We start from the raw sequence: 26,370 nt of genomic DNA on the forward strand, positions 1-26,370 counted from the left end.
TTTTCAAGTAGTGGGTATTAAGTTCAGAAACTAAATTGTCAACTCTGTTGTTAATGTCTGAGTTTCAAAAGTGTTCTTCATCTGAACTTCTTTAAGTCCTAACTTGGCAGAGGTCAGTTGTATCCATTTCTTTTTGCACCTTGAAAATTGAGTATTGCAAACTCAACAATTCCTTTCCTTAAGGTGTTTTTTTATCAATAAGCTACACTCAAATATTACTTTTGTACTATTCATTTAGATAATCCACGGGGAGGGTGTAACAGAAACACAAATTGTACAGGGGAGTTTTTCTTATGTGGTAGAAATTGAGGGTTTGTAATACCTGGCCTGAGAATTTAAACACAAATCTTGAGGTGCAGAGCCCATGCTACAGGATATTGTTCAGAGCGAGCTCTTAATGCAGTTTCTAAGAGGCATAAGTAGTAACGCCAAAAGCTAAACTAAAATATCTCTAGCATTTTTTATTATGTAGCCTTAATCCTTTGTAAAAGAACGTAGATGTATGGGGTGATGATTCTATGTCAGAACTAGGATAGAGTTCCTAGTTTTCAAAACTACTTTTGTCAGGTGATTATCTAGTTCCTCTGGTACTGCCAATGTCAGATTTTTATTTTTTTTTTTTCCCCTTCCTCTTTTGGTGCACGGTCTTGTGATTTTCTCAATCCTTATGTACTAAGATTTCAGGGGGTTTTGTTGCTCAGGGGTCAGGGTTATCGTGGAAGAGGCCACTGAGAAATGCCAGGTAGGTGGGAAATTACTTTTGTTTCATAAAAATAATTTTCCTTTTGCCATTAAGTTTTGAGTCATGTGCCTTGTGCTCTTTATTCTTCCATCTTAAGAATCAAGTGTTAAATATGTAAAAAGTAAGTGTGATAATGAAGTGTGATAAACTTACAAAAGCATTAGTAAGTTTCTTACAAAAAATTTACAGCTGTCATTTGTGTAAAATGGGAATAGGTGATTTACCTGAAGCCCGAGATTTGCACAGAATGAGCCATGTAAAACCACCATTCTGTGACACTGCTTCCAATACTAAAATTTGTTTACACATGGGTGAATGAATCTAAGTGGCTTTTGGCCTCCACAGTGCACTGGCAGATGCAGTGCTTTGGACCTACAAAGAAGCAGCCTAGCTGTAATATATGTTGCTTTACTCGAGGGGGCATCCCTCATGGTGAAAGAATCTCTCCATTTCCTTATGTAAAACAGTAAAGGGTGACCAGGCTATCGGTTATTAATTAGTGTTCATGCATTGGGGAGAAAACTAACACCAGTGAAGGGGAAATTAAGCTGTCTTAACCTTTGCTATTAGCAGAGAATATAATGTAGACACCCCACCCCTCCACCCCCAAAAATAATGGATTTCTGTCTGTGGCAGCATAATAATTTTTTTTTCTTTTCCCTTCATCAGTAGTTCTCGAGGCACTTTACAGAGGTAGAGGTCTCTATCTCCACGTTACAGATGAGGAAACTGAGGCATGGGGGAGAAATAAATGCAAACAGCGTGCAACAGGCTGTTGTCAGAACTAAATGAAAAATAGCAGTCTCCCAAACATTCAGCTGATGCTTTCACTGTTAGGTACCTCTTCTACTGCGAAAGATCTTTTAGCGTTGTACCCCTGCAATGATCTTTGAATATGGCCAGGGATCATATAACTACTACATCTTCATGATAATTTTTTCCCATAGCATATCTACTTTTTAAGACTTATAACTGGGAATAACTTTATTCATAGCAGACTCAGTTGTTGGTATTAAAAAAATAATCTTATGTACAATTATGAGTTTCCTTATATCTGAATTGAATTATCCTAACTGTTCTGTTCAAACATGAACTGCTGAAGGAGGAATTAAAACATGTTGAGTTGTGGCACAGCGAAAGTGTGAGGGGGCGTTGCATCTCTAAGTACCTTTATGTAAGTGGATTGAGTCTGCTTTACGGGACAGGACAGAAGTTGTACACACAATTGCGAGACCAGTTGCTGGCTATTATTCAAAGAGGTTTTTCTTTTAAGAGCCTTTTCTCAAATTTGTTAATATTTTGAAGGGGGTTCTTTGTTTTATGTTGGCATGAAGTTAATGTTTTCTTATAAAAGAGTATTTGTTTTCTTTTAAAACAATTTAAGCTGTTTTATTTCAGTGTTCTCTAAGTATCTGAAGTCAAAATTCCTTATTATTTTCTGTCCTCAAGTGTAAAGATGATATGAAAAGTTCACCTAAACCTCACCTTTGCAAAGCAAATACTCATTTTTTTTATTTTTATTTTTTTAAATCTGGACCTGGGAGTACCAGTAGATGCTAAATAGCATTTTCAGGGGCTTGTTAATGAGTGTTCCAGAGCTGGGATAATTCAGGAATTCCTGAGGCTTATGCTTCACATCCTTTCTTTAATCAATTTAACTATTGTTCTGAAGACTTTTACTTGTGAATGTCATGACACATATACCATGAAATGGGCCTAGAAACAACTACGGTGGGTCTAACTCTTAAAAAAACCAACCAAACAAACAAAACCCCCACCACCCCCAACCCAAAACCAAACAAATCTGGTTTGGTTTTTATGGATGATAAGGGTCTGAATTCTAATACACTTTCTCAAAGCACTCTCATATGTTCAAAGTGGGTGTGAGGATCTGCTTGTTAATAACCTGCATTAAATATGGAACTAGGGTGTAGAATCTGGAAAAAAGTTATTGCGTAGAAAATGGAATGGTTGGTGAAGGCTGAAGAAAGAGGACCTTAGTGCATGGAGGCAATGGGTGGCTGGTAGAAGAGAAGAGAATGTTGAGTCAAAGGAGCTGGTTTGCCTTAGAGCTGAGTAGGCGGTGGAACAGGACAAAACAGTCGAGCTCCAATTCTGTCCCATGGGTTGTGTGAAACTCATGATTCTTACCTTGAATCTGTATGGCTTGAAACGCCAATCTGCAACTTCTGTGTATAGCCATGAAAGCTAGCTTTGAGAACCAGTTAATCTACATACCTTTACAGTGCTCTATTTGTGTAAGGATCATCCTAGTCTTGGGAGTCTCGATTAATTTAAAATGGCTCAAAATCGAAAGGTAGACTTTAACATTTCATCCAAAAATTCCCTGAGCTTAGAAAAGGAACAGTCCTGTATGCCTTGATTCTGAGTGTCTTGGGAGGCTGGGAGTGGAACTGCAAGACAAAATGTCTGTCTTCTGCAGTGAGAATTTTTGCTCCATGGCGGTAGGAAAGCGACGAAGTTGTGGACGGCCTGTGCGCAGCACGCTTCCTGTTGCTCTGGAAGTAACTAAACGTGTAACTTTAACAACAGAACACAAATAACCACATTTCATCATGTGTCTGCTGCTTTCTGGCCAGCCAAGATTTCAGCAGCGTTAAGCAGTGAGAGACACGCAGCTGAGTAAGCTACTAATGATGCTGCGCAGGTAAACAGGAAGTGACAGTGTTCAGCTTGCTCATCACTGAAAACCCCAGGTTGTGTATGTCATCTGGTAAATGATCTGCTGAGCTGAGATAGCTTGGAATGTTATAATCTGGAGTGTGCTTGTGGTTATGTCGTATCTCTGAAAAGCTGAAGTCTTGCGTGTGTTGTCTGAACTGAGGTTATAGGATTTAAAAATATCTTGATTCTGTGCATGATAAAAGCAGGTCTCTCTTAATTAATCATGTGCCGTTTGATTTGGTTTTATATGCTGTGCTGTTCACCCACATCTTAATTGTTGGTCTCCTGTGATCCACAGTTGAGCAACAAGTGTTTGAAAAGGAGTTGGCCAGCCTTAGCTGAACTGGGCAGGTTCTGGGAGGTACTGGAAACATACATGAACTTGTATCTGAAGACACTCAGAAAAATGTGAGCTGTCTGTAACTGACTGAGGATTAGGAGTGAGGGATCGCTTTGCTAGACGACTGCAGACGTAAGTCTGGACAAGCACTTTTTATAGTTTAGATTTGTTAAACAGCAGTCCCTTGTTTCATCCCTTTTTTGTTGTAACATCACTTAGCGATCACTGGTACCTTCTCCACATCTGTAAAAGATCTTCAGTAAGGGTATTGCAGTTGACTTGTGTGCTGATCAGAACAACGCAGGGAATCTGTTCTTAGGTGTTAATGTTTTTTTTTTTTGTTTGTTTGTTTTATAAATTGGATTTGGTCTCCTGATCTATTAAATGTTTTGGGCTGTGTTGTGTGGAACTGTCTTTAAACTTGGGTTAAGATCCTCATGTTTCAGAAGTGATAGGAAATACCTGAAGTGGCTTTTTGCTATTTCGAGAGAAACTTCTCTTCCTTCTCCCTTCAAATAAGAAAAAGGCAGCATCTCTTATGCAGGGCTTTATTTTTAACATAGCCTAACTTTGTGTATAGGTGGGAAAAAATACTAATTTATTAGCCTCTGTGTATAGTGCATTTTTAAATTCGTGGGCTATGATGGGAAATTAAGAAATGAAAAGCAAGCTTTAAGCTTAAAATTGAACACTGTTGGTGATTGTAGCAAATGATTTCACAAGTGGTAGAACGAGTGAGGCCTCAGTGTCTTCAGCTGAGTAATTTTTCAACTTGCACCAAATAAAGCTTTTCTCTTGTGATTGGGTATTTACAAAAGGCTCTCTTATGTCAGTTCTGTCAGATACTGTGAAATCTTGCTTTAGTTTTCCTGTCTGTGGAGCAATCAGTCTGTCTTCTGAAAATAATGTCCTGTAAATTGCATTAAACTTAGAAGATTGTTTCCAGCTGCTTAACTTGTTGAAATCTGCCATCAAACTTTGGAACTTTTTTATTTCTTTCTATGGGAAACCAGTTTAAAATCCTGTCTGTAGCATCTGAAGGTAACTTTTTTTGCAATACACAACTGTCTTTAAAGATAAGATTATTAGTAATTTGTTAAATATATCTTTAACAGCTATAATAGCTTTAAAGATTGAAGTAATCACGGTTTACCCAAATTGCAGATAAAGAAATATCTAAATCCCCAGTGGATGGACACTGTCACGTCAGACTCATCTGTGAAGATTCTGGAAGCAACCTGGTGCGAAGACATAAGTTATAAGCTAGTTTGAGAGTTGCAAAATCTAATTCACTAAAATCTAATTTTGTAGTCAAAATATCATGGAGTCCTTGTGTCGTGGTTTAACTCCAGCCAGCAACTAAGTACCACACAGCTGCTCACTCACTTCCCCCATCCAGTGGGATGGGGGAGGAAATCGGGGAAAAAAGGTAAAACTTCTGGGTTGAGATAAGAACGGTTTAATAGAGCAGAAAAGAAGAAACTATAATGATAATGATAACACTAATAAAATGACAACAGTAGTAATAAAAGGATTGGAATGTACAAATGATGCGCAGGGCAATAGCTCACCACCCGCCGACCGACACCCCGCCAGTCCCCGAGCAGCGATTCCCTGCACCCCCCCACTTCCCAGTTCCTAAACTAGATGGGACGTCCCATGGTATGGAATACACCGTTGGCCAGTTTGGGTCAGGTGCCTTGGTTGTGTCCTGTGCCAACTTCTTGTGCCCTGGCTGGCCATGAGAAGCTGAAAAATCCTTGACTTTAGTCTAAACACTACTGAGCAACAACTGAAAACATCAGTGTTATCAACATTCTTCGCATGCTGAACTCAAAACATAGCACTGTACCAGCTACTAGGAAGACAGTTAGCTCTATCCCAGCTGAAACCAGGACACCTTGAAAAGTAATTATCTACAGAAAAGTGTGTGTGTGTACTACTAAGATAGTGTCATCACACTCTTTTTGTACAAGATGTGGTAACCTTAAATAGCCTGATCCACTGTTCTTAAGGGGAAAAAAGCTAAAAAGACAGTCGGATGCATCTATTTTACTTACTCTTCTGTTGTCTGGGGCTATAATTCCTGTGGTCCTTCAGGTGAAGGTCTCAGCAGGAAGCAACAGCAGTCTGCCTTTAGTGTCACTAGTTTTTTCTCTCTCCTTGTGCTGTTCCTTCCTATCTCAATCCCTTCCTGTCTGAAACTGCAAAAGTAAGTAATTACAAGTTGACACTTGTGAATACTTATTGAGACGTTTAAAATTTGGTGAAAGTGTTTATTTGTGTTTGTATTTCTTGCTGTTATGCCTCAGTTGCACCTAAACCATCATACTAGACATGCTTAAGAGGGTTGGATTACCTACTGTCTGGGGCTAATAAATATTGTAGGATTCTGAACCTAATTAAACTCAAGTTTTCTAAGTTTCTGTGAAAGTGCTAGGAAATACTTTTGTCTACTCTAGCAAATGCCTTTGCTACTTAGAATGTGGAAATTGTTAGGGAAGCATACTTGCGTGTTGTTTATGTGGCCTAATTATTTAGGGATCATCTGAATAGTGGTAGGCTTATTCAGTTCATTTAAAAGCACTGTTGGAGGAGATTGCAGTGCATGCCTTCTGTAGGATTGCATGGTGATGAGAACATTCACCCTGGAAGTGGGTTATCAGCCCTTCCTAGCAGGAAGGGAACACACTGTTCCCACATGGCAGGAGACATCCTCAATGCCAAGAAAATAGCTACATTTTCTCTTAAAACAGGACTGCTGTGCAGAGGGGAAATGAAATGGCCAGAAAGAGTGAGCAGAGCTTGGTTGTGTAGGCACTGAAGGCCTTCCCTTGAGAAGGGGAAGAGGTTCCAGTGCCTGGTCCCTGCAGCAGGTTTTGTTTATGTTTCTGTATTAAGAGTGAAGAGATAAAATGCACAGCTGTGTTGAGCAGTGCAGAAACATTTTTGGAAGCTCCATATATTTGACGCTGAAGATAAGGTAATTGCAGAACAAGAGGAAGGTATTATCACTGTCTAACTCCAATTTTGTTTGCTTTGAATAACATGAATTTATTAAAGTATTGACATTTAAACATGTAATTGCTTAAACGTAACCTTATTTTTGAGGTTGGTTTCAAGAAATATTTCTGCTTGATTGGTCAGTGCTACATTTTGGGTTTTTTTCCAAAGGGTACTTGTAATCTAGAGAAAGAAATTTCAACTGTGTTCTGTCTAATTGCCTAATTTTCTGTGGATTAGTCTTGATTTCTTATAGAGTTGGCTACCCTGCATTCTCACTTCTGCTTCTTGTCTTTCTTATTCATGAGTCTTAATGAGTTTCCATATCTTCTTCCATGACTCAGATAATGTTAGGCTATTAGAGATTGCCTTGGTACTGAAGCTTCCTGTCCTTCTTGTGGTCAGGTTTAGAGTTACACCTCACTAAGTGTTTTCCACAGTGAAGTGGTACCTGATGTTAGCATGTCTCTGTTCCTGAACCCTGCTGTCTGAGGAAAACTTACTTCCTCAGCACTCTTTTAATGTCAATAAATAGCAACAGCCCTTTATTCTTGGACAGTCGCCCTAAAAGCAAACTGCGGTCTATCGTCCTGGTCTTATATCAAAGAAGAAATGACTGACCTAGGAGCACCCAGCATCACCTGGTCAGGCTTCAGTGTGTTGTCTTAGCCATAATAAGGATTTCCACCACAGTAGGTCTTAAAAAATGCCTTCCACAGATACCTTCTAGCCAGCTGTAGTATTGATCAGGACAACTTTTTCAGATACCTCCTTTAAGGAAAAGATAATAGAAATATTGATTTCTATTTTTTACAGTGTTTGGATTGCACACAACTATTCACCATAGCTTTTTTCATGGAAATCTTAAAATAGCTAATTGTGTTCACTGTGACTTTCAGGCTGAAGGTCTTCAGGCTGACTTTGTGAAGAAGCTACAGACAATGATTATATCAGCATGTTTTTTTCCCAAGAGGTTACTCTGCTTGGAAACAACTGCTACTACTTGCACTCTTACATTACAGAGCAAGGTCTCCCCCCTCAACCCCCCAGTTTTATTTGTAAGATACTTCCAGGGACTGGGAAGGATAACTAAGAAAAGCAAGCCTGTCACGTGCATTTAAATTACGTACATATGCAGGGTTCTGCACCTTTATTGGAAAAAACATAACTCTTAAAATTGGAAAAAGATTGAAAGTTGCTGCTAGTGTGTCTTCAACAGTACCATCAACATGTAACACATAACAATACTGAACCCTTAGAAGAATAAATTAAACTTAGTTGCATTTTTACAAGCACTAAAATGGGAGTGATTAACCACTGGAGCAGGTTCCCCAGAGGTGATTTTGCAGCCTTTAAAGTTAACTGGGCAGGACCTTGAGCAGCTTGAACTCTAGGCTTTTAATTACCCTTGCTGTGAGCAGGAGGTTGGACTGGAAGACTTACAGAGGTCACATCCAACCAAAGTCATTTTATGAGTCTTTGATCTTTGCACCACAAGCAGTTGTCAGCTGTACGTGAACACTACAAAACCCATCCCAATGGGTCTTGAAATGCTTTCTGTTCTGGTGTATACAGAGGTGGCTGAACATCCTCTTACAGCCTTAATCTTGCTGCTGCTCTTTGTTGTGACTTTCGGCTCACTCTGTTTTAATGTCTGTAGTTCTCTAATTTCTCAGCTTTTCAAAATCTATGTCAACCATAAGCAATCTAGTGTGATGGCTCTTGTAATGAGATGTGCCACTGTCTGTTGGCTTGCTTTACTGTTTTTGAGAAACACTGAGTTACAGCAAGTCATTAACTTGACAGGCTACTGCAGCACATGTTCACATCAGAAGCTGATCAATGTACACAGCTACCTGCTGCCCAGTTGGAAATTATCAGTGGCTGCTGTGATCACATTCTACGAATGTGCGATGACTAGTTGTGGGCTACCTTTTGCAGGCAGTAGGTGTTTTCATGAGCCTTTTGTTGGTACCACATATCCTGCAGTGCTTGTGTCCGAGGGCGAGACCAGCTCTGCCAGTGAGGCAGCCAGCATACAGCTGACAACACCAGACTTAAACTGCTTCACAGCTCATCAGTGTGAGGGGTGTGACAAGTCCCTGGAGTCAATGGCATGTCCTCCAGCTGGAGGTTGACTGTGGAAAAAATAAAGGGGGCTGGGGGGGGGGCTTGATTCTCATCTCCATGGCCCATCAGTTTTGGTGGGCTACATTATTTCTTTCCCCTATGTACCTTTTCCATACATAAAAAGGACAATGTCCTTGCCAAAACTGTTTAGCAAAGCAGTTGTGCCAACTTAAAAATCCTTCTCCTGAAAATACAGCAATAACTTTCAGTATTAAGTAACAAATCAACTTACTGTAACTCAGAAAAAAATGCACTAATTACGTTGAGTATTTAATGGCAATCCTGTTCAATTCTGTCTGTAACTTCAGTGGCGTGACCTCTTGTGAAGAAATATTTACATATGGTTTTAAAGAACCCATACTTTTAAGTGCAATGTTTTCTTAAAGAATGCTGTGAGAAACTGAGCTGGGTATATTAACTGTCTTCAAAGTAGACAAAGTGAATGCTCATTCAGAAAATGCAGTAGAATACTCAAATTGACATTTGCGTAAATGTTCTCAGATGCTGCAATTCTGCAATTAAAGTTCAATTTTTTTTTAGTTGAATTTATGTGGCTAGGATTCATAATGAATAGTAGTAGATGAAGTTTATGGTTCATATATTTTCTCAAGTTTTAAATTTTGCTGATAAGTTTGTAAGTTTCCAAAAGCTGTGGATGATTAAATATTTTTGCCACCTGTCTTCCAGAAGCTGAATAGCATAAAGCATGGCACCACTGCTCTGCATGATGAAAATTAACAGTGACTGAAGTAAAAGGAGTTGGATTTTTATTGTCCATCTCCCCCCAAAAATACACCTTATATTTTTTCCTGTATTGTGCTTTTAGTAAAAAAAAATGATAGTGGTGTAACAGTGGAATTTGTAGCTATATGTTCTAACACGTGAAAGCCTCGTTGCAGTTTGTCAACACTAGGAATTTGCACAATGCTAATGAATAAGTTAAAATTTAATTGAACTCTAAGCATGGTAGGCCTCAAAACAACACCTACTTTAGATTCAGTGAAATTGTTCTCTAACTTGTAAATTAAGCTTTACTCATAGGGTATCCAAGTGTACATTACATCTATAATAATTATGCAGAATGAGGACACGCTCGTGTAATATTCTTCTGTCTACTTACGGGGTAGGTGTTGGTTCAAGGTTTTATATGCAATCATCGAGTTACAACAGTTACTGGTTTACCCAGATAATGCAGTTGGTGCTTTTGCTGCTAGATATGATAGGAGGCAATGCATAGGGAGCCCTTTCTTGACACAGAACACTGTCTTCTGTGCCTTGAATTTAAGTTGCATAATTCCTGCCAAGACCAGCCATTTCTGTGGGTAGTCTTGTTGGGGGGAGGTTAGTGGAGCTGGACTTGGTTTGGAGGGTTGAGAAGTTTTCTTGCACAGGCAGTGGCATAGTTGCTGTGGTTATGTGTGATGCCTTCATTATTTATGACTGTAGCATGACCCACCTGTGCTTCTCATTGTTGTCTTGTGTCTACAATTATTATCAGATTAACAATGAGATGATATTGGAGAAATGAGAGAAAAGGCTGTTAGCAGAAGTGTTGAACAAAACATGGCCATCTGTGCCCCAAATTAAGTCTTTGCCTGTTGCAACATAAAGAGAAAAATGGCATCTCCTATACCTGCAACTTAATGTCAGCTAACTGTTTCATTCTGGTAATATGGCTAATACAAGGGTCCCTTTTTACTCATCAGACAAATCCAGTTATGATTAAATTATTCATATTACTCCTTAGGTTATAGGGAAAGAAGTTTTACTCTACACTTAGGTGTCGAGCAATTGAGGAGGCAACTGCAAAGGTTTCTTTTCATCAATCAGTCATGCTTTTTCTGTAGGTTACCAGAAAGATTAGTAGTCAATCTGACAACTTGCAAAGAGGTGGTTGCAGAGAGGAACAGAATTATATCTTGACTGGCAAAAGTTACATCACAGTTCTTGGGCAAAGGTTATAAAGCTTCTCCAAGGAGTAGCTGTCAGTCTGGCTATATTACTTTTACTCTAATTTAACAAAATCAGAAGGTTTTTTGATTAAAAAAAAAAATTCCCCTGAAACTTAGGTTACTCTTTTGGTTATTTTAAAGCAGTTGACAAGTGTGACATGGGTGATATTGATACTTAGTAGATAACTTTACAATGCAACAAGACATGCCTGCATTCTTAGATGTCAACTGTTTTGGCAAGTAGTCAGTGTTGATGAAGGCAAAGTAAAGCTTGTAGAGTGGGTGGGGAAAACCTAATATGGAGCCAATTGCTCAGACTAGATATGATCCCTCCAGACAGGGCTTGGAACTGTAACAGATAGATGAAAACATCTGCTTAATGTTCCATAGTGAAAAGGGAAATAAAACTCTTTGGCTTACAGGGAAAGAAACAGAGAACAAAACAGAAAACAGTATTATTGTGACCTGTGTTCCAAAGGCTAACAAACTCTCTTCATACAGCATAAGTCTCATCCCCAATCAAAGAAGGATGTAGTAGGACTAGGTAAGATCCATGTGAGAGTGACAAGGCTAAAGCGTATAACAATATTTTTGTTTCTTGGTACAAGAATGACTTAAAACTAGTATCACTTCCTAAACAGCAGAGAACTTACAGGACAAAGAAGTGTGATGAATATCTATAAAAGCATGTGCAGCATGGAGAGGCAACTATGAAACCATTAACACCATCTCCTAGTGTGAGGACAGGAGGAACAGTCAACTGAAACTGGCAGGTGGCAAACTTTTAGATAGAAGTAGCTAACTATTCACACAGTGCATAAGTGAACTGTGAAATACAGTCCTGCCCAGTGTTGTAATGCCCAGAAGTTCACAAGGGTCTGAAGAGTGATTAGATAAATTCACAAAGGAAAAAACCCACATGTGCTGTAAAAAAACGTATGGTGGCTCAGGGGAGCTTTGAGCTCCAACCTGCCAGTTGCTGGCGGTTATACTCCCATAGTGTAATGGAGTACTCCTGTATTCTTACCTAGGCATCTGGTGCTGTTGGAGAGTAGATCCTGGGCTAGATAGCCTCTGGTTTGTCCCATTATGGAGCCTTTAAACTTTATGTGCTTATGACTTGGCTGCTAAATATTCCTTAAAGGCTCCAATTTTCATTCCCTCATAGGACTCTTAAGGTAGGACACTTACATACTACAAAATATGCTGAGGAACGTTGCCAGTGACTGAAACAATGTGGTGTGGAATAATCATCATCTCTTATTAAAATCTCTTAATTTGAGAACGGGACAATTTCAAGCTGCCAACTGGGAACAAGCCTAGCTCATGTGAATTCTCAAACCATGCCCAAGAATTTTAGGAGTTTGTTAGTTGGCATAGGCTAAAATCATGCCAGAGACCATTTGAACAATTAAGCAATGTGGACAGTTGCATTCCAGTACCCGGGAGTGTTTCCAGGCACTGTGTAATTTACAGTTTTAGCCTGAGTATTGTATTTCTGTGCAGTTTGAAGTGCTGAACAGGAAGAAATTTAGTTGCACGGTAGGGCTTCTCTGTGTGACCACCATAGTTACTGGTCTGCCTCTTACAGGCAAAGTCTCATTGCTGATTTTTATGAGCAAGAACAAAAAGTTCAATTGGGTTCTTAAGCTGTCTAAATCTTGCATAGAAGTGAAAATCTAAAGTGTAGGAGTGATTTGGGGTCATTTGAATTTTACTGTGTTACCACCAGGGAAATTATCAAAGTCGCTGCCTAGAACAAGGAACAAAATTAAGAGATGCTTTGATAAAAGATGAAATGTAAATTTGTGATTTTTACCTTAAAAGTAATAGCTACCTTTTCTTTTTAGACGATGTCTTCAGCAGTTGTTCAAATATATGCAGCAGATCGCAATGCTATGTGGTCAAAGAAATGCTGTGGTGTAGCTTGCCTTGTAAAGGACAATCCGCAGAGGTCATACTTTATCAGAATATTTGACATTAAGGTAAGCATGTTTTTTTTCTTTTTCAGACTCTTTAAGCTTGGCTATGTTCATTCTCCATTTTTAATTGAATGAACGTAGTTTGTTGTAGATACAAACCCATAGAAATTCTCAAGTAAATGGTTGTGCTTTAAGTGGTGCAATTACAGCGCTTATTAATAAGCAAGTGCAACTTTCTCAGATATACTAAATTTAAATTATTTCATAGATGTCTGCTTTTGTGGATGAAAAAAATATCATACAATTTTCTTACAGCTCACAGAAGCTGTCTTCCACAGATCTGTGTAGTCAAACTAGTGAAAGTTAGTATACTGTCACTGATACGGATAGCTGTCAAAATTGTAGTGGATGTCATTACTTTGGATTGTATTAACAAAATAGATGCTGTCTTCTGTATGGGTGGAAACAATCTTTTTGATTAGTGTGTTGATGCATGTGAAAACTGCAGGACAAAGAAGTTGTTTGGGTTTTTTTTTCCCCTCCATAACATATATATATATTCATACTGAAGATCTTTGTCTAAGATAGATGATATAATATTTCATTCAAGACAGGGAACTAAGAAATGATGTGTCCAAGATGTGTTTTCATAACAAAAATGATACTGAGAAGCGCAAGTCCTACTGACTTTGCTGAGGCTTTGGAAAGCTTCCCATTATCTCTGCAGTCAGGAACAGCTCATTATCTGTCAGTGTTCAGTGCTTGAAGTCTCTCAGATTTGTTCAGGATTGCCAGCTGGCACTTGCATTTGACTTTGTGATTTGGTCCCTTGACTATTAGACTTAGAGAGAAACCTGTTCCTTGGGTGCTGAACTGTAATGCCATTTAAATATATAAAACTTCTTAAAAAGGTGAGATTTTTGTTCCCTTTAAGTTAACTGTTTTCAAGTCAAACCTGAGATAATAACAGGAGACTGGAAGTCTCCTTTATTGCTATTGCTGTTATCACTGTATTCCTATCACTGGTCACTATTACTGCTCCTAGTATCACTATTGCAGGATTGTAGAACTTGAAGGATGTTTTTTGAAAACATCCAGGAACTTGAACAGAACGCAGTGACCTGATGGAATAGTCTTCCACAGCTCTTCTGTGAGTTCCAATATATTTTGATTTTGATTGAGCTCATTTGTTGGGTTAATAGCAAGGTAGATGCTTAACACCATGTAGCCTCTGATTCTTAATAGGTTCTACTGTGAAAGAATTTAAACTCTGCAATTTGTCTCAGTTTTTCAAAATATTTTTTTTTTCTTCTTTCTTCTTTTCAGGATGGGAAATTATTGTGGGAGCAGGAGCTGTACAATAACTTTGTATATAATAGTCCTAGAGGATATTTTCATACCTTTGCTGGAGATGTGAGTCTCAACATCTTTGAATACCAATTTTAAAATGCCTTTTATTTGAACAGTAGCTTCTTTCAATATAACTGAGGTTTTTATTTAATTCAGTAAATTATTTATAAAAGTACAATATTATCTGTTTTCCTTGAAGCTTTTTAAGCTTATTTATAAAAGGGGTTTTTGTATTTCAACTAGAAGACTTGATCAATAGGACAGAAGCATAAAATGCAGTTCTTTTTCAAGTCCCTTTAATGAAATTACGTTTTGGCTTGCAGATAATGTTTGTCAAGTATCATATATTCTTAAAGCACAGATTTTCCTCTCCCCCATTTGATTTCAAGCTACAAGATTTTGCTCGAATTTGTTGGCCATGTTCCCTAGAAACTTGAATAGTAGACAGATATTCCTAAGATAGAATGTTTCACTAAGACTTGGTTCTAAATTTGCAGTGATGATTTTTTCTGATTATACCTTCAGAAGGTGTGAGAAGACATTTAAGAAAGCCTTTGAAACATTTTCTTAGTCATGGGTGGGGGAATATTAATGTTTTTCAGACATGTCAAGTTGGTCTTAATTTTGCTAATGAAGAAGAAGCTAAACTATTCCGCAAAACAGTAACAGATTTACTTGGACGACGGCAGAGAAAATCTGGTAAATATTCAAATTAATCTTAAATTCAGGCTTGTTTATATTGTTTCGGGGGGAGCAGGAAGCTACTTCTATGTCTGAAAGCTACTGGAGGCACTACTGCCATATTTATACTTAGAAGTAATTGTGTTATTAAAGAGTGCTTCTCTTTTGTATTGTGCAAAAATAATATTTTTCTGAAATAACTTAACATGGTGCTCCTTGCTGTAAGTTTCCTTGTAAGCTGAGACTACAAGGTTGTGCTGCTTGAAAATATAGATCAGGAGGAAGCAAAAATGGTAAGCTGTCAGTGGGAAAACTAGAAATCTTTCTGTAAGCTGTTTTCACATTTGACTAAACCCTCTTTTAGCTCTGGGCTGTTTATAACTGATTTGTTTAAATTCAGCCCAAGTGGGTTGTAACAAAGATTTTACCATCTGGTATGTTCAGTAGTTCATGTGAATGAATTTTTGGCATTGATCCAGCATTTAGTAGAGAAATATCTTTTATTCAAAACTAGTGAAGACATAATGTGCCTATACTGTCCTTAGCAGCACAGGACAGTCTGAAGCACAGCATGCTTTTTGCTAGCTGCAAGATGTCTTAGGAACATGGTCAGTGTTTTAAAGGGAGCTCAGGCTTCCTACAGATTTTGTCTTGGTCCTTTTCCAGGGAGCCCATAAACAACTTGCTTGTCTGACAGCCATATGTCTATGAAGAATAAAGTGACATAAAACACAGGCTGGGAACACATGGATGTGCTCAGGCTTGCTGTAAGCCATAGTGCAGACTTGTGTCCAAGCTGCAGGATGCATTATTGTAGTCCGTTCTGGAATTGAATTGCACTAGTAATGCAGTGTAGACTAATGTAAAGGGAGGAAGCCCTCATCTTGGAGTGCCATCCCTGCAAGTGTTCTTGGCAACCTACATAATCTATATGTATTCACTTGGATTTCATTCAGGTATGGTGACTCAGGTGCAGAGCATTTGTTCAAGAACCTTAAATGCCTTCTTTTAAGATTCCCTCTGCTCAGAATTAGAGTACGTTCATAGGGCTTCATGAGAAGAAATGAGGTCATTAAGAAGTGGCATTAATAATATTTCTCATACTTGTGTAGAAGTAATCTTGCATCAGCTTGCATAGCTTGAATGTTATCAGACATACATTGCAGTTGGATTTGATGATCTTAGAGGTCTTTTCCAACCTAAATGATTCTATCTCCTGTTCTGAAGTTTCACTCTACTATGTGTCTAAAACACAGTGCTACAGTGCACAGATATGATTTAGGAGGAAATATGTTTGCATAATTGGCCATAGTAAACTTTAACTGAACCACTGTTTTCAAACAAACCTCCTGTTCACAGGACAGAGCTTCACCTCTGTCCTTTCATATAGAGTTTTTCTTCACAGGACCATGTAAGTTTTTTCTTGTTTACTCTTTGAGCTAGTATCTTGGTTTGGGTGCTCAAACTCATGTTGTAGGATGAGCTTACATCATACATTGGCTTTTTACAAACAACTCCCCCTCCCCAAACACTTACAACTTGAAGACTACTTCAATTAAAAAAAAAAAACCACCACCAAACAAAACAAGCCCAAAAAACTCCTAAGCTTTTTTAAGAGCTGCAAAACAAGAATTGAAAACAATCCTGAGATTCCTTAGTCAAGCCACTAGATGGAGTTCTGTATGTCATTGATGCAACTGTATCTAAATGTGTTTCAAAAATAACAGGCTTTGCACTTGCCCAGGTCAAAGCTGACTTACTTATATATATAAAAATAAATATATTAAAAATGCTTATATAAAACATATTAATTTATACATAGATTTATATATAAATTATATAATATACAAAAGTTGTTTATATACAAATTGTGTGTGTGTACTCTAATGCATCTTCTCAAACACAGAGGTAGTAGTCTGGCAGTTTTGATGCTTTTCTGGTTTAATGTGTTTTTTACTCCCATGCTTTCCAAAATGTTTCATTTCATAGCAGTGCCACCTGACATGCTTTCAACTGAAATGAGTACTCTATGGGATCACTTAGCAGCCTATTATACCATTCAGGGCTTGCTAGGAGACTTTTCCAGGAGTCTTATGGAAAGCTTATGTTGTTGGAAGGTAGCAAGAACAGCAGTTCTGGCTCACAAAACTATGTCTTGGTGCCGAGACTAGTACGCAAAACATTGTCTCACATGTGCAAGAAGAGGAAACAGCATTCTGCTCTTCCTCACTTGGCATGAAATGCACTCCATTACACAGACCACTCCTGAGTAAGTGCATCTGGAATTCCAGAGAGGTGAAAGTTTGGCTCCAAATAGAGAATCTACAAAAGCTTGCAAATGTACAAAATATCTAACAAAGAAGAGAATGAGGGAGAAAGGTAGAGAAAGAATTATCGATGTGTTGTCTAAATCTTTTTAATATCAGGCTGGTTTTCATCTAGCTAAATTCTGATTATTTTTTTTTTTCTTAAGTCAATTAAGCCCTTAAACTTAGGTTAGGAACAAATTACTATAATTAGTTATTTTCTCTGGACTTATTTAAATAATCTCTCCATTTACTTCTTAAATGGATCCCAAATAATTCCCCTGTGAAGCAGGGTGAAAACTGTTTCTCCTCTCAGTGCTCGTCAGTGTAGTACATTCTCACTTGGGGTGTTCTTGCATGTAGGTACCATTAGTTTTTATTATCTTACCTCAGAAATGTTAATGCGTGTACACACACGAGTGTCCTCTCCACATGCTGAGCACTCAGCTATAAAAGGGCAGCAGAGCCGTGTAGAACAGAGCCTTGTTCTTAACTGCCTTTCTGAAGTAGGAGGCTTCTTGACCAATTTTTATTGGACAGCTTGTAGCTCATGGGTGGGAGCTCTGTTAGTCCTCTCTGAAGCTGTCTTTTGCCTCCACAAGCTTTTGGCTCCTCATGCCGTTCCTAACACACTTCATAAGCTTCAAGCTGGATACTTAATATGGAGAGCATTCTTTTTTTTTTTTTTTTGCATCTTTGGTCACAGCTTTTGTTTTTGCTGCCTGGGAGACAAGGGCATCTCTGAAGTGCTCAGCTTGCATTGGATTCAAGTCTCAGCAGAGATCATTCTTGTTTCCAGGAATACTTATTGAAGGGAGCTGTGTTTCTTGGACACAGGCAGCTGGTGAAGTTGATCTCTTTTGGATCTTTGGGCATCTTGCATCTTCAAAAAAGGAGAAATATGTCACTCTCCAGTCAGGTCATCTGCACTTCAGAACAGGAGTTCATATTTCCTAGTCAGCAGTGGGAACCACAGAAGAACAGCTAGTGTCTTTGGACCGCAAATTAATCTTTTATTTACCCAGCAAAAATTATAGGAAGTGTTTAAAATGTCTTGCTTTGTGTTCCACTATCTTATCTCTTGAACTGTTTCTTCTAATGAAAATTTTAATGGATTCCCATGATTTGGCACAAGGCCACTTCACACTTCCTGTGAATACCTCCTGCTTTTGCCGGCTTCCCATCCTGTGCCAAATGACTTGCTATCAGTCCTGCACTCTCCTTTGCTGTCTCTGAGTTGTTGGATAAAACTTAATTATGTTCCAAAAGTTGAGTTTGGTGTCTTGGTTTGGGCGGGGGGGGGGGGGGGGGGGGGGAGGTGTGTGTTGGTTTTTTTCTTTCTTTTTCAGTACAACATGAGTGGTTTCTTAAACTGAATATTCTAGGAAGAGAAAGCACAGTATTTGGGGAAAAAGGCCCCCCCCCCCCCTCCCCTCCTCAGATCTGATACCTTTCGCTGAGGCACCCTTGCAGAGGTTCTCCACCTCTGTGCCTAAAACTAACCTGCTGTGAGCTAAGAGGCAACTGTCTGTCTTTAGAAGGCTTGCTCAGCAAAGGTTGATCCTTAAGGGGTTTTGGTCACCTTCCTCTGAAGGTTTGATGACCTTGACAGCTTCTTTATTCCTACCTGAAGATCAGCTGACTAATATGAGGCTGACTTGCCTTGCACACTTAGGATTGTAGATTTTTTTAAAATATTGCTAGGACAAGGTTAACACCATCTGTGGAGGTACCTTCTCTCTTCCCCTTATGTCTGTGTCTGGAGAAAATGTAATAGGTTAGCAGTTTTTCTGGGACTTGCTGAAAAGTGAAATGTCTGTTACAGATTTTTAATACAAAAGTCTTGGGAGCCCCTGTTAGATTTCAGATACTCCAGATCTGAAAGGGAGGGATGTTTTTAGGTGCGGTGAGATGACAGACTGCTTGCCCATATGGGTACTGCTAAATCCAAAATTCTTAAGTGTGTGTGTAGGTATACAAATAGTGTAGCTGTGTACTGGGGGTTTTGAAGGACGATTGCAGGGGAGGTAAATGTTATTTGTGGTGGGTAGGAATTAATAGTAAGTGAGGGAAACCACCTTTAAAGGAGAATTTACTATTATAGGCTGAGAGTACTGAGGTCTGAAATGTTTACAACTACATTTTAAATCATGAAACCAAATTCTTCATGTTTTGTGAAACAGTTTAGCTTTGTGAATAGAATATGAGATTACTACTAAGGAGATTCTGGTTCTTTCCATATTGTTCATTTACCTGTTGGATAACATAGATGAAGTGTCTTGCCCCTGTGTCCTATTTTCTTTGTATAAAACCAAAAATAATTATTACACATTTTGGGTTCTGTGAGAGAACAATACTGTATAAAAGTGCTACTTATATTTCAGATAAAAATGAAAGAACAGCCTCATTCAATGGAAACCAGAAAGCATAATGTGTCAAAAATCTTTCTGTACCAAAACAGCTGCTTTTTGAATATTTCACCTTACTTTGGAGTCAAAATGTCTGAAACCAACTCAGTAGCTATTTCTTTATGCTCCTACTTGGTTTGCTCACTTGAAATCAGTGCTTATTATCCAAGATTGGGGTGTTATTGTTCTGTCATGCTTTGTTTCAACTGCACAACAAGTAGGCTTCAAGGATATTAATAAATTCTTAAGTTTGGTTCAAGGTCATTGAAAGCTTCACTAGAAACTAAAATTTAGAATGAATTTTTCCTGTGATACCTATGAATAAATAGCTCTTTTTCTTTTTCAACAGAAAAAAGACGAGACCCACCAAATGGTAAGCTCTTTGCATGAATCACTGCCTTTTATTTTCTCCTACTGCTGTCATTTACTGTGTATGTATACCTTTTGTTTTGGACTTATTCAGGCTAGTCATGTGGTGGCAAAAGCAGTAAACTCTTATTCTGGAGGTTGGTATACTTATTTTGTTTCTGTTCTTTGGTATTTGTTTAGTTGTAGCCTGAATGATATGTGGCTTAGCTGGCATTTATAAAGAATGTTTTTGGAGGAGCATGTTTTGTTGCAAATAGGACAGAGGCCCTTCAGCTTAAACTGAGAAGAAAACTTTGTACCTTGCATTTGCTGCTTGATCTTCAGAATATGCATATATAGATAGGATCACTATACAGAACCTTGCTGAAATTAAAAGTTAGCCTATTTGTCTACAGGCAGGCATAATGATGACTGATTTCCTAAAACATCCATAAAGTATCTGGCTAACTTTGTAATGTAGCCTTTTGGTCATATGTTTGTCAATATTAAACTTATGTTTGCATGAAGAAGGATTATTTGAATCAGTTTGCCCCTCGGAAATACATCTCACTGCCATGAAGATCCATGTTCTTCAGGAGATCATCTCATTAAATTGGTGGAAGGAGTCAAAACTGTTTCCATTTGATCCAAAAACTTTTTGCCATCTGTTCTAAAAGCAAGTGAAAAATGCACATCAAAGAATATGAAGTTTTGACTCTGTAGTTCTGAATTCACACAAGTTAAAAAGTGATTTCTCCTGTGATATTTCTGTTGGTAATCCAGATCATAGGTCGTATCACTGTGTGTGTTAGTTTGCTGCTTGAGCAAGTGTATAGGCAACTGATCATCTGAGGTCCCCTTATGGCCTGAGGAGGTAGTCTTAAATTTGTACTGAACAAGACATCCAAGTGTCTCGGTAGCTTACCAAAATAAATAATCCTTAAGTAATCCTGAATTATGGGAATTACTGATGTCTTTTATATCCAAATAAAGCCTCTCTCGTGTGGCATACTTCTCAAGTAATTACTCTTCCTTTTTCATAAATGTTAAGTTTTGAGGAAGTTCAAGCAATCAGCAGTTTAGGCCAGGCATTTTGAGTATTGATTCCTTCAACTGGGACTGGGTTGTTTAGTTTTCAGTCATAGTAATACCATCCATGATGATGTTACCAGCTTTTCTGAGCTTTCAGAAGATTTTAACTGTTCTGCCTCTTGAGTGACATTTGCTTCTGCTCACCTAAGCATTGCATCCCTAATGTCTGCAGAGTAGTTGGGAATTAAAAGTGGTGACTGTGTAGTGCCACCTACCACAAAAAAATTTAGCCTTTGTCTCTACTGTAAATGTTACCAACAGTAACACAAACAATTTGTTTGTCTAGTTCACTATCTGTGATTGGAATAAGATTTAAGAGAACTATGCTAAAACTTCTGTGCTTAAAATACTCTCATAATTAATCCTCTAATACCTCAGGCAACAACATTTTTTTGAGAAAAATACCACATACTAAACTTGTGTTCATTGATCCTATGCCTTTATGTTGAATATTCTGTGGAATACATAGCTTTGCCCAATGTTTTAGGTTTATAATCACTAGTCAAAGCTCTGAGCATCTCTGCTTTTTTAGTAAACTGTTTCACTGGAAGTCCATGTATTCTTTCGCGACCTGTCTGTCTACCTTTTCTGATTCTGTCAAATTCTGTAAAGTCTGGCTTCTCTGCTGGCAAAAAGTTAGGTGTGTTCGTGCCTTCTGGAGTCACAGGTGAGACATACTCAGGGCATGGGTTGTAGCCTCTGCATTTCAGCATTTGGAACTCAGACCAGAGCAGATACATACTATCAGCAGGTAACTGGGAAACAACTGTTGTAATATCAGCTGGTTTTTGTTTTACTCTCCATATGCAGTGAAAGTCTATTGGGGAAAAAAAGGAACACCTGTTTTTTTGTACTGAGTATCAATGCATAATTACCTTTAAAATTGAAAAACAAGAACAGTCACACTTCTGTACTCACATGATCCATGTTTGAAATACTGTGGGGAATTTTGTTTTAGTGGGGCTTGTTTGTCTGGATTTTCTGCATATATTGAAGCTGCATGGAAAAAGCATTCTGTCTTTTCATATGACGTTTTCAATGGTACAGATTAAAGATTTTTTTTTTTGTAGAATTGCAGGATTAAAATCAAATTGGCATTAACAGTTATGTAAAATGTATTAGTCTGTAATTTCCTGGGATTTATGTTCTACTCATTGGTAATAGCTAGGTCTCTTTATGCAAATAAAGAAGAGTTATTGTAGTTGAACTGACCTCTTGGTGAAGTTCTGGATGAAACAAGGATTTGTCAGAGAATTAGGTTTTGAGGAAATCTTTAAGAACCATGTGGCAGAATTTTGTTTCAGCTGTTAACTAGTACAGTTTGCATTTATTGTAGCACTGTCTGTAGTCTGGGACAGATGCCTAGAGAGGTTCTAAATAGAACACAGAGAATTTCATAGAATTAACATTTCAAAATGTTCTGTACTACATTTTCTGGAGCCCCTTCTGGAGATGTCGCAGATCTTGATAACGGTGGATGCTTAAGGCCACTGTACTGTCAGGTGCTTCCTAATGATGAGCTCTATATGCCTCTGTCATCTTCATTTATTGAGCTGTCTACACCTGATGGGGAAGGTGCATGTCTTATGATGGGGAAAATTTTACTGGATATAAATATGGCAGTTCTAGAAGAGTACAATTCTTTCCAAGGTTCTTTTATTCCTCGTGGACATCTAAGGTCTAAACCTGACGGTAAGAAAAATTTTCATCTTTTAAGAGTTTACTGTGATCTCTTGTATGAATATTATTAGTATGAAGGAATCAGGCTATCAATCCTCAATTTGAGCTCAGCTGAATAAAACTTCAATTTGCAAATGGCTGCTGCTTTACATGGCTAAAACCATGTATAGTTAGTTCAGGATTTTACATTCAAAAAGGTGCATTTTCAAGGACTGGTAGGAATTGTGAAAAGAATATCATGATCTTCTAGCATTGCAAAGATACGTGTTTCTTTTTGAACATCAGTACAGCTGTTGAAACTACAAATATCAATATAATAGGTGAAAATACAGACAATATAATCGAGAAAATATAATAGATTATTAAAGTGAAAGTGAACTCCTACAGTGGTTTTGGTTTTGTATCTAATAAAATTAAGACTGTAATTTTCAATTCATCCTGAAGATTTTACTTAACTCCACTTGTTATGTTTTGGGTTGATAATATTTGATGATTAGTAAATTTAATGCTAACTTTAAGTGGAACTGTAACAATGCAAGTTGTTTTGCATAGTTGTATGTGGCCAGTTCGTGCTTTGGTATTCTCAAAGGACAGTTGTCTAGGTCACAATATCTCTAGATCAAAGCATTTCTGCTTAGCAGAAAACACTTTAGAAACTCCTCTTCCTGCAGCTTCAATGTAATTTTAAATCTTGTGATTTAAGACTATTACAGGAACATAGGAGTTGTCATATGTTTTTAGATAAGTTTTGTCTAGCCCAGTGTCGTGTTTCTGTTCTTGTTTCTTGTTCTGGCCAGTACTAGGTGCTTCCCACTGAGGTGCTAAACTAAGGATGTCAGCTGTGTTATCCATTGTATTGTCTGCTTCTCCTTTCTGATTTGGACTTTGGACTGTGAAATCTAAGGCTTGTTCTTTCAGAATGCTTAGAGAGCTTTGAATTATCCATACAAAATGCAGTTATAAAAAATAGTGTCAAGATAAGGTTCAGATTTATCAAAGTCTAATTAGACTTTTTATCATCTGCCCAGTAAGGCTGTATGCATGAGTCTTATTTTAATTGATAACTTCTGAAGTTCTTGTTATGTTCAGGTTCTGTGTGCAGTGGCAGAAAACATTCCCACTTGGGCCTTATTAAGTAAAGGTTCCCTCTCCTTTAAGATCTGTTTACTGTGCTGCAAAGGTAATGGTGTCCTGGGTGTTACTGTTTATGACACTCACTTCTTTGATCTTGTCTAGGATTGTAGCTATGCTGTACTTTAATGTGCCTCATTCCATGTGTTCTGTGCACATGAAAACTCTTTAGTTTACAAAGGCTTTCTCTGCCAAATTTTCAAAAAAACAAATTCTAGTTTAGAAAATTTTTCTGCCATTGCTCTGCTCTAGCAACTTTTTTTTTTTTTCCTTCCTTTGGCAAATAACTTAGTCTATGTGTCTGATATCCAGAACCCAGCTGGATGCATGTGGCATGTAGACCTATGGCTACAGTGCAAGTATTTTACCACTCAAAAGTTTGTGGGTTAAATATGGCTATGTTGAAACACAAAAGTAGAAATCCTGTACCTTACCTTCACAGGCCCAAATCTACCAATGGCAACTGTTGATATCAAAAACCCAGAAATTACAACAAACAGATTTTATACTCCACAAGTCAATAATATTTCATATACCAAAGAAAAGAAGAAAGGAAAAACTAAAAAGAGAAGATTGACAAAGGCAGATATTGGAACGCCATCTAATTTCCAGTAAGGACTTTTTTTAATCTGGATTTGGGTTTTGGTGGGTGGGGGTTTTTTATTGGTTTGGGGGGCGGGGTTTGTGTCAATTATACTTGCACATGCTCAAGACTTGAATGTGTGACTGTTGTGTGTAACCTGAACTACGGTGAATGCTAGCTGGAATGCTGCAGGGTTTAAAAGCAAGTTAGCTTATACACAGGTGAGGAGTTTACTGCAGCTGTAAACAAAAAGTAACTTGCTATCCTAAAATAGCTTAGAAAACAATTTAGTTGCATAGAGATGCCTTATTGAAGCAGTCAGCTCAGTGCAGACTCATATTCAACCTCAATGGTCAACTCTTAACACTATTATTCTCACAGCTGTGCCTGCTTAGCAGTGCTTTGTCATGCAGAATACACATGTGGGTCCTGATTTGTCATAATAGCAGAAATGACATAGCCATATTTTTATCTCTGGCTTTCTGTTTACAAACTTACTTATTCTGATATGTCTGCTAGTACCCATATCTTGTGATGAAAGTACAGTGTGCATGTATACACCTCTTAGGAATGGGTTAGGTTTTTTCTAATACTGTTTCTTAAGTATCTTCAATCTCTTAGGATAGTTATGGTGTATCATTTTAAGCTTCACTTTCATGAAACTTGGGTTTGGTCACTTTACTGAATTAACTATTGTTTTCCTGAACTATAATTTGGTATTTGGGTAGATTTAGCTTGGATGTAACGAAGAAGTTCTTCACTGTGAGGGTGGTGAGGCACTGGCACAGGCTGCCCAGAGAGGCTGTGGATGTCCCCCCATCCCTGGAAGTGTCCAAGACCAGGGTGGATGGGGCTTTGAGCAACCTGGTCTAGTGGAAGGTGTCCCTGCCTGTGGCAGGGGGGTTGGAACTAGATGATCTTTAAGGTCCCTTCCAACCCAAACCATTCTATGATTCTATGATTTTAATCTTCTGCCTTTAAAAAAAAGTGTACTTCATTTGCTAAAGCAACAGGAATTTAAAGAGCTTGAATTAGTTACAGGAAATGTTAATTTCTATGAAGTATTAGAAAATCAGTGTGAGGTTTACATGCCAAGTGAATGTCTTGTTCTTTTGAACCATTGTTTTGCATCACTTCCACTGATGTACTTTCCCAGAATAAAACTCCATAAAAGTAATACTGGTATTACCAGTTAAAGTAATGCTACTGCACAGTGTTTTGAAGGAGTGCTCTGTAGAATGGGATAGCGAACAGAGAGTAAAAGGAGAGATGGGCTAAAATGCTTCCTTAGCCAGACTGCGTAGACAAATCAGACATCAACCATGTTCTTTCTCATCTGAGTATCAGCGAAGTGCTGCATCTGTTGGTATCACTTAAACTGTAAAATGCAGAAAAGAAGGAAGAGTGAAACTAAGAAAAATGAAATGTGATTGGTAGCTGGTCACTGTTGAAGCTCTACTGATGCAGATTTCGGCATGCACTGACAGAATTGCAAATAATGATATGCATTAATGTGTCTTACCTCTGATCTGAATTTGTGGAAAGGGTTGTGCAGCAGGATAGATATAAAATGAATTTGAAGCTTTGCTTATAATGTCTATCTACCAGGTTCTGACCTAGAAAAGCTGAGAATAAGATGATTAAATACTTAATGAAGTTCAAACAGAAGATACATTCTAGTGTCATTAAATGTAACATTAAATTGTAAGTGGTGAACCTTTGCAAAAGAAGATGGAAAGTCTATTTTGTTCTGCTTAAGGTCTAGTTAAGTTTCCTGTAGAGTGTGGCCATGTGTCATCTTACTACGTAAGATACTTTAACTGCTGTTTTTGTACAAACATAAGAGAACTGGTGTTTGCTATTGTTAGGCAAATATGCCAGTAGGATAACTTTTATATAACTTGAGCTGTGATACTGCTGAAGACCAACATTGATCTGGCATAAACAAACAGTAACAAAGTTGCAATCAGTAGATAAAACTTTTTAAATGCCTTCTGTTAGACAGATGTGGACTTCC

General features: G+C 38.0%; 1 protein-coding gene across 2 annotated transcripts in view; it reads left to right on the top strand.

Annotated features, from left to right (window-relative positions):
- WASL (WASP like actin nucleation promoting factor) overlaps positions 1-26,370 on the top strand; it is a 53,386-nt gene that overhangs the window by 15,048 nt on the left and 11,968 nt on the right. The window contains exons 2-6 of one of the 2 annotated variants that reach the window (XM_049813617.1): positions 12,703-12,837; positions 14,101-14,187; positions 14,727-14,823; positions 19,869-19,892; positions 24,213-24,381. In XM_049813617.1, coding sequence (XP_049669574.1) covers positions 12,703-12,837; positions 14,101-14,187; positions 14,727-14,823; positions 19,869-19,892; positions 24,213-24,381 — 512 coding nt within the window. Of the gene's footprint in view, positions 1-12,702; positions 12,838-14,100; positions 14,188-14,726; positions 14,824-19,868; positions 19,893-22,150; positions 22,652-24,212; positions 24,382-26,370 lie in introns of those variants that run through there. The other variant, XM_049813619.1, reaches the window with a different exon arrangement.

The sequence above is a fragment of the Accipiter gentilis genome, chromosome 11 (genome assembly GCF_929443795.1).
Source record: "Accipiter gentilis chromosome 11, bAccGen1.1, whole genome shotgun sequence".
NCBI lineage: Eukaryota > Metazoa > Chordata > Aves > Accipitriformes > Accipitridae > Astur > Astur gentilis.